The sequence below is a fragment of the Helianthus annuus genome, chromosome 13 (assembly GCF_002127325.2).
Source record: "Helianthus annuus cultivar XRQ/B chromosome 13, HanXRQr2.0-SUNRISE, whole genome shotgun sequence".
NCBI classification, from domain to species: Eukaryota; Viridiplantae; Streptophyta; class Magnoliopsida; order Asterales; family Asteraceae; genus Helianthus; species Helianthus annuus.
The window spans coordinates 70670349-70678975 of NC_035445.2; the positions used below are offsets into that span (position 1 = coordinate 70670349).

General features: G+C 40.0%; 2 protein-coding genes across 4 annotated transcripts; both read right to left on the reverse strand.

Annotated features, from left to right (window-relative positions):
* Positions 1-439: 439 nt before the first annotated feature.
* Positions 440-2468, reverse strand: LOC110898113 (pentatricopeptide repeat-containing protein At4g16390, chloroplastic-like). Of its 2 annotated transcripts, none has more exons than XM_022144859.2 (3): positions 1917-2468; positions 1687-1811; positions 440-1586 (listed from the first exon to the last, which is right to left on the reverse strand). In XM_022144859.2, exon 3 carries the CDS (start codon positions 1390-1392, stop codon positions 646-648), a length of 747 nt encoding a protein of 248 aa, XP_022000551.1. In that variant the 5' UTR covers positions 1393-1586; positions 1687-1811; positions 1917-2468; the 3' UTR covers positions 440-645. The 2 variants fall into 2 exon arrangements, with proteins under 2 accessions (XP_022000551.1, XP_022000553.1); XM_022144861.2 differs by having other exon boundaries at positions 440-1612.
* A 1829-nt stretch (positions 2469-4297) lies between these two features.
* Positions 4298-6326, reverse strand: LOC110898114 (pentatricopeptide repeat-containing protein At4g16390, chloroplastic-like). 2 transcript variants are annotated; one of them, XM_022144862.2, is made up of 3 exons: positions 5775-6326; positions 5545-5669; positions 4298-5444 (listed from the first exon to the last, which is right to left on the reverse strand). In XM_022144862.2, the coding sequence occupies exon 3, from the start codon at positions 5248-5250 to the stop codon at positions 4504-4506; it is 747 nt and encodes a 248-aa protein (XP_022000554.1). In that variant the 5' UTR covers positions 5251-5444; positions 5545-5669; positions 5775-6326; the 3' UTR covers positions 4298-4503. The 2 variants fall into 2 exon arrangements, with proteins under 2 accessions (XP_022000554.1, XP_022000556.1); XM_022144864.2 differs by having other exon boundaries at positions 4298-5470.
* Between the last annotated feature and the right edge of the window lie 2301 nt (positions 6327-8627).

An 8627-nucleotide genomic window follows, 5' to 3' on the forward strand; every position in this document is an offset into this window, starting at 1 on the left:
GCTTCGTAATATTCAAATATACTCCCGAGAATGTGTGATAAAAATTTCACGTGATTCCGAGATCGTTAAGCATGTTTTCTAAACTTTGGGTTAAAAGCGTCAACTTGATGAAACTTGTGTTTACAAAGGAATTTAACGAACCCGAGGCTAACGAAGTTTGTTTGCACATCCTTGGACTCCAAGAAATTTACTACAAGGGCCTTGATTGCCAAAAATGAAGTTAAATAGGAGTTTAAACGTTCAGGGACTGAAACTGCCAAGTCTGAAATTTGTTTTACCAGTTCACCCGGTCCACGCGGCCCGCGTAAGACCTCCCTTAAGTCTTACGCGGCCCGCCTCAGAGTGCCAGATGTAGAAAACAACCTGCAGCGGGGAACCCGCGCATTGCAGCGGTGTCGTCAATACGGGACGGGAACATAATTCAAACCTTAAGCAATTATTAAAAAAAATCGTATACAGGTGTGTATATAAATAAAAACACTCGCGCTTCGCTGCGGGGTAACACTCACCCACAGTGAGTATTTGTGTCATACAGTTGCACATTGTTAATAAATAAACACTATTTACAAATGCCTATTAGAAACTCCTCGTTAAGAACTTACATAAGTATGATACTGCCTTAAAAATCCATATTGCAATTTAACTTTAACAAACCCTTTTTAAATCATAAGTGCAATACCATATACAGCATTGGCAATAGCCTACTATATCCATAGCATCTGCTTCGATTAAACTACCAAGCTTCGGATTGGCGATTTGAACGCATCTGGTAAGCTTACCGAGTTCTTCACGAGGCGTTTGTGTCATCACATTGAGAAGACAGCCGCACGTCCGCTTATCCGGAGTTATACCAAGTTCGATGATTCGGTCAAACGTTGTCACCACATCGTCTGTACGGTCGGCTTTCCCGTAGCATTGGATTAGCGAGATTAAAACGTATATATTTGGCTGGAAACCGGACTCCACCATTTCTTTCAACACGGCCTCTGCCTCTACGACCTTTACGCAGCACGAGAATATTGTGAGCATCGATGAATACGTCCAGCTGTCGGGCTTACAATCCGTACACGACTTCATGTCGTCAAGTAACTCAACAGCTTCATCGACGAAGCCGATATCAGCACACATAGACAAAAGGGTGTTGTAAAGAACATTATTCAAGTTCATCCCTTTTGCTGTCATCTCTTTGTACACGATCATTGCGTCATCACCGTACCGCGCTTTACCATATGCGCGAATAAGTGAAGCGTAAGTCGCCCAACCAGGCGTTAATCCACTACTCAGAAGTTGCTGATAAATCGACTTAACCTGCCACGTTCTCTTAGTTCTTCCCATAGCGTCTAACAACGTATTATAACACACCAAATTCGGTTTGACACCAAGCGCTTTCATCTCTTCAAAAACCGTCAAACACCCATCGAAATTCCCACTCGTCCCGTAAATTTTTTTACCATAGCGTCTAACAACGTATTATAACACACCAAATTCGGTTTGACACCAAGCGCTTTCATCTCTTCAAAAACCGTCAAACACCCATCGAAATTCCCACTCGTCCCGTAAATTTTTTTATAATCATTGTGAACAATCTATAAAATCAATTCAAATTCATACACTATTATATATGATTAGTATCAATTTCTAACAGTATGTATACACTATAAAATCAATTGAAGTGGGAATGGTTACCTGAACAGATCAGGTTTAAAGGCTTGAACAATTGTCTTGGTGCTCCAGATGAAAAAGTGGACAATATAGAGGCTAAAGCAGCGACAAACAATGGTGTTGTCGTAGTGGTTCACCCAATCTCCCAACTAATTTGCAGAAGAACAAAAATTGAGTTTGAAGAGAAATTTTGTAAGTTCAATTAGGGTTGAAAGGTTTATAAAAGATATTGATAATCGAGATAAATGAACTACCTTTTCGTGGTTCTCGGCTCTCGGTCATCTTCATCGTCTTCCTCGTCATAGGAAAGCACCTCTGTCGAAACCGCCGCCGTCTGAAACACTATTCAGTATTCACCATCGCCGCCTGAATCCGTGATTCTCGAGTGTCGCTTGGAGCAAAGCCTAGGTCGCTTAGAGCCCATAGGAGATGAGTTTTTGCTTCTTGAATCTTGCTGGACTCGCGGCGCCGGTGGCACCTCCGGAACCCTAATCCGTCGTGAGCCACCACCCAAGTCCACCCCTTCATCAACCCCTTCCTCACCGTCGTCGCTGCACCTGCCGCCCCCTTCGGCTCGGACCCAATCACCATCACTCTAGCCGCACCCCACAACCTCTCGTCACCAAACCACCGCCATAAACCACCATAGTGGCGCCACCGTAACCAAGTGGCCGGCCAGATACCGCCACTCCGTCTTGTCTGTCTCTTGCCTCTTGATATCCGACTTCGAGCTCTCTATCTCTCTCTCTTTCTCTAAAAGGGCAGGAAGTGTGTGTGTTGGAGAGAGAAAGAGAAAAGCACAGAGAGAGAAGAAAATGGGTTTAAAAATCCAAAGTGGGTACAACCCACACAACCATGGGTACACCCTCAAATGCAAGGAAAACTATCAAAGCACAAGGTACAAAACTCATTGCACCCAAATGTTACAAAATAGAGTATTATATAATATATAATTAGAAGTATACATCAGTAATGCACAAAGTACAACCCTGTTATGCATTTTAGTGTTGCAAATTAGAAGTATATATAATATCGAAAATGCATTGTGTACACATACGACCCGTGGCAGACCTAGCCCATTAATTTAGGGGTATCCAAAAAAAAAAATTAACCGGGCAATTATAAAAAACAATAATAAATAAAGTAAAACAAATACCTAATAGATCTGTCCTCTTTCTTTTTCATAGCTTGAAATTGTTCCATCACATCGTCGTCTTTTACTTTATCAAAAGTTTATTTTTTCGACCGCACAAACCATAGCAATGTTCAAATATTCTGGACTCATTTGATTGCATAAATCCATCTTGACATGCTTCAATTTAGAAAAAAAAAACATATTTCAACGGTTGCGGTTGCGACCGATGAAACCAAAGCTAGCTTCACTACCCGATAAACCAAAGGACAAATACTATGTGTTCCGGTTTCCAGTATAAGACGAGCAAGATCACTTATTCAACTATAATAGCGTTCTGCGTCTTGGGTTAACTTTATTAGTTATATTTAGGGACTCCTTTCAATTTTATTATTGTTAATTTGGGCTTATTTTATCATTCGGGCATAATTATTCTACAAGTTTTTGGGTTGAAAATGTTTGAGCTTACAAAAAAAATGGGAGTTTCGTAATATCAAGTATCCTATTTTTTGGTTAGAAGTATCCTCGTATTTTTTTAGGAGTATCTTTTATATGTGATGTGTGTAAAATGCAACATATAAATTACATCAAATGAGGCATAAAACTAACCCTTTTTAAGTACTAGTGTTGGAAAAAGAGTGTTTTTGTCTTCCTTTTGTATTTTCAGGATTAAATGAGCTCAAATTCACAAAAGAAGAAAAAAGACAGCTAAATCTAACATAAATACAAGAAAAGGAACATAAGTGGATTGCCCGATGTAACACCACATAAAAACGTGTCCAATTATACATAGACACGTGTCCTAAACTCCCGTTATGAGAAAGATTGAGTTTAAGGGACTAAAGTTGACAACAAGTGAAAATATGCAAACGAAAGGACTAAAAGTGTCAATATGCCAAACTTGGGCCTCTGAATGACCACACGTGAAAGAAATATTCTTAAATGAGTAATTGATTGGGTATGCGAAGCCGTTTGTGAAAATAATCGGAAGATTGTAAATTTCAAGGGTTAAAAGTGTCAATATGTCAATTCTGACCTCTGAGTGGCCTTTTAACGAAACCGAGGCTTCGTAATATTCAAATATACTCCCGAGAATGTGTGATAAAAATTTCACGTGATTCCGAGATCGTTAAGCATGTTTTCTAAACTTTGGGTTAAAAGCGTCAACTTGATGAAACTTGTGTTTACAAAGGAATTTAACGAACCCGAGGCTAACGAAGTTTGTTTGCACATCCTTGGACTCCAAGAAATTTACTACAAGGGCCTTGATTGCCAAAAATGAAGTTAAATAGGAGTTTAAACGTTCAGGGACTGAAACTGCCAAGTCTGAAATTTGTTTTACCAGTTCACCCGGTCCACGCGGCCCGCGTAAGACCTCCCTTAAGTCTTACGCGGCCCGCCTCAGAGTGCCAGATGTAGAAAACAACCTGCAGCGGGGAACCCGCGCATTGCAGCGGTGTCGTCAATACGGGACGGGAACATAATTCAAACCTTAAGCAATTATTAAAAAAAATCGTATACAGGTGTGTATATAAATAAAAACACTCGCGCTTCGCTGCGGGGTAACACTCACCCACAGTGAGTATTTGTGTCATACAGTTGCACATTGTTAATAAATAAACACTATTTACAAATGCCTATTAGAAACTCCTCGTTAAGAACTTACATAAGTATGATACTGCCTTAAAAATCCATATTGCAATTTAACTTTAACAAACCCTTTTTAAATCATAAGTGCAATACCATATACAGCATTGGCAATAGCCTACTATATCCATAGCATCTGCTTCGATTAAACTACCAAGCTTCGGATTGGCGATTTGAACGCATCTGGTAAGCTTACCGAGTTCTTCACGAGGCGTTTGTGTCATCACATTGAGAAGACAGCCGCACGTCCGCTTATCCGGAGTTATACCAAGTTCGATGATTCGGTCAAACGTTGTCACCACATCGTCTGTACGGTCGGCTTTCCCGTAGCATTGGATTAGCGAGATTAAAACGTATATATTTGGCTGGAAACCGGACTCCACCATTTCTTTCAACACGGCCTCTGCCTCTACGACCTTTACGCAGCACGAGAATATTGTGAGCATCGATGAATACGTCCAGCTGTCGGGCTTACAATCCGTACACGACTTCATGTCGTCAAGTAACTCAACAGCTTCATCGACGAAGCCGATATCAGCACACATAGACAAAAGGGTGTTGTAAAGAACATTATTCAAGTTCATCCCTTTTGCTGTCATCTCTTTGTACACGATCATTGCGTCATCACCGTACCGCGCTTTACCATATGCGCGAATAAGTGAAGCGTAAGTCGCCCAACCAGGCGTTAATCCACTACTCAGAAGTTGCTGATAAATCGACTTAACCTGCCACGTTCTCTTAGTTCTTCCCATAGCGTCTAACAACGTATTATAACACACCAAATTCGGTTTGACACCAAGCGCTTTCATCTCTTCAAAAACCGTCAAACACCCATCGAAATTCCCACTCGTCCCGTAAATTTTTTTACCATAGCGTCTAACAACGTATTATAACACACCAAATTCGGTTTGACACCAAGCGCTTTCATCTCTTCAAAAACCGTCAAACACCCATCGAAATTCCCACTCGTCCCGTAAATTTTTTTATAATCATTGTGAACAATCTATAAAATCAATTCAAATTCATACACTATTATATATGATTAGTATCAATTTCTAACAGTATGTATACACTATAAAATCAATTGAAGTGGGAATGGTTACCTGAACAGATCAGGTTTAAAGGCTTGAACAATTGTCTTGGTGCTCCAGATGAAAAAGTGGACAATATAGAGGCTAAAGCAGCGACAAACAATGGTGTTGTCGTAGTGGTTCACCCAATCTCCCAACTAATTTGCAGAAGAACAAAAATTGAGTTTGAAGAGAAATTTTGTAAGTTCAATTAGGGTTGAAAGGTTTATAAAAGATATTGATAATCGAGATAAATGAACTACCTTTTCGTGGTTCTCGGCTCTCGGTCATCTTCATCGTCTTCCTCGTCATAGGAAAGCACCTCTGTCGAAACCGCCGCCGTCTGAAACACTATTCAGTATTCACCATCGCCGCCTGAATCCGTGATTCTCGAGTGTCGCTTGGAGCAAAGCCTAGGTCGCTTAGAGCCCATAGGAGATGAGTTTTTGCTTCTTGAATCTTGCTGGACTCGCGGCGCCGGTGGCACCTCCGGAACCCTAATCCGTCGTGAGCCACCACCCAAGTCCACCCCTTCATCAACCCCTTCCTCACCGTCGTCGCTGCACCTGCCGCCCCCTTCGGCTCGGACCCAATCACCATCACTCTAGCCGCACCCCACAACCTCTCGTCACCAAACCACCGCCATAAACCACCATAGTGGCGCCACCGTAACCAAGTGGCCGGCCAGATACCGCCACTCCGTCTTGTCTGTCTCTTGCCTCTTGATATCCGACTTCGAGCTCTCTATCTCTCTCTCTTTCTCTAAAAGGGCAGGAAGTGTGTGTGTTGGAGAGAGAAAGAGAAAAGCACAGAGAGAGAAGAAAATGGGTTTAAAAATCCAAAGTGGGTACAACCCACACAACCATGGGTACACCCTCAAATGCAAGGAAAACTATCAAAGCACAAGGTACAAAACTCATTGCACCCAAATGTTACAAAATAGAGTATTATATAATATATAATTAGAAGTATACATCAGTAATGCACAAAGTACAACCCTGTTATGCATTTTAGTGTTGCAAATTAGAAGTATATATAATATCGAAAATGCATTGTGTACACATACGACCCGTGGCAGACCTAGCCCATTAATTTAGGGGTATCCAAAAAAAAAAATTAACCGGGCAATTATAAAAAACAATAATAAATAAAGTAAAACAAATACCTAATAGATCTGTCCTCTTTCTTTTTCATAGCTTGAAATTGTTCCATCACATCGTCGTCTTTTACTTTATCAAAAGTTTATTTTTTCGACCGCACAAACCATAGCAATGTTCAAATATTCTGGACTCATTTGATTGCATAAATCCATCTTGACATGCTTCAATTTAGAAAAAAAAACATATTTCAACGGTTGCGGTTGCGACCGATGAAACCAAAGCTAGCTTCACTACCCGATAAACCAAAGGACAAATACTATGTGTTCCGGTTTCCAGTATAAGACGAGCAAGATCACTTATTCAACTATAATAGCGTTCTGCGTCTTGGGTTAACTTTATTAGTTATATTTAGGGACTCCTTTCAATTTTATTATTGTTAATTTGGGCTTATTTTATCATTCGGGCATAATTATTCTACAAGTTTTTGGGTTGAAAATGTTTGAGCTTACAAAAAAAATGGGAGTTTCGTAATATCAAGTATCCTATTTTTTGGTTAGAAGTATCCTCGTATTTTTTTAGGAGTATCTTTTATATGTGATGTGTGTAAAATGCAACATATAAATTACATCAAATGAGGCATAAAACTAACCCTTTTTAAGTACTAGTGTTGGAAAAAGAGTGTTTTTGTCTTCCTTTTGTATTTTCAGGATTAAATGAGCTCAAATTCACAAAAGAAGAAAAAAGACAGCTAAATCTAACATAAATACAAGAAAAGGAACATAAGTGGATTGCCCGATGTAACACCACATAAAAACGTGTCCAATTATACATAGACACGTGTCCTAAACTCCCGTTATGAGAAAGATTGAGTTTAAGGGACTAAAGTTGACAACAAGTGAAAATATGCAAACGAAAGGACTAAAAGTGTCAATATGCCAAACTTGGGCCTCTGAATGACCACACGTGAAAGAAATATTCTTAAATGAGTAATTGATTGGGTATGCGAAGCCGTTTGTGAAAATAATCGGAAGATTGTAAATTTCAAGGGTTAAAAGTGTCAATATGTCAATTCTGACCTCTGAGTGGCCTTTTAACGAAACCGAGGCTTCGTAATATTCAAATATACTCCCGAGAATGTGTGATAAAAATTTCACGTGATTCCGAGATCGTTAAGCATGTTTTCTAAACTTTGGGTTAAAAGCGTCAACTTGATGAAACTTGTGTTTACAAAGGAATTTAACGAACCCGAGGCTAACGAAGTTTGTTTGCACATCCTTGGACTCCAAGAAATTTACTACAAGGGCCTTGATTGCCAAAAATGAAGTTAAATAGGAGTTTAAACGTTCAGGGACTGAAACTGCCAAGTCTGAAATTTGTTTTACCAGTTCACCCGGTCCACGCGGCCCGCGTAAGACCTCCCTTAAGTCTTACGCGGCCCGCCTCAGAGTGCCAGATGTAGAAAACAACCTGCAGGTGCGGGTTTGGTCAGTTCCACCGCCTTAAACCTAGTTTTTAACGACCTAGGGGCTGTAAGTCGGTTCAAATTAATAGCTTGGACACCTGGGATGATCTCCTAGCCTCCTAAAACACCTGGAAGCAATCTAAGATCATGGAAATTCCTATATAAGTGCACCTCCTCTTGTGTTCTTGACTCACATTCACAACAATTCAAATTGGGACTTGCTCTGGAGGTTGCTAAGGACTTGGAGAAGATTTGAAGTGTATAAAAGATTGCTAGGACCTGTAGTAAGCTTCTAATTACTCCTTTAAGTTGTTTAATTAGTTTAATTACTTAAAAGTCAAACTTAGTGCCTAATTAGTTTGACTTTTGTTTTGTTTACATGTGGCTTAACCACTGATCAAAATGAAAGTGGTTATGAAACCACATTAGTATAGGTGATTAACCCCTGGAAGGGTGTCTCCTAATTATCTCGTTTGATTGGTTAATTGTCGGGTCAAAGTAGTTTGACAAAAAGTCAAACTGGACAGAATTGACTAAATTGATAAAAATTAATA

What these genes read in the sequence shown, in the direction of transcription:
- LOC110898113 (XM_022144859.2), bottom strand. Translation starts at nt 1,392, where the DNA reads ATGAAAGCGCTTGGTGTCAAACCGAATTTGGTGTGTTATAATACGTTG.
- LOC110898114 (XM_022144862.2), bottom strand. Translation starts at nt 5,250, where the DNA reads ATGAAAGCGCTTGGTGTCAAACCGAATTTGGTGTGTTATAATACGTTG.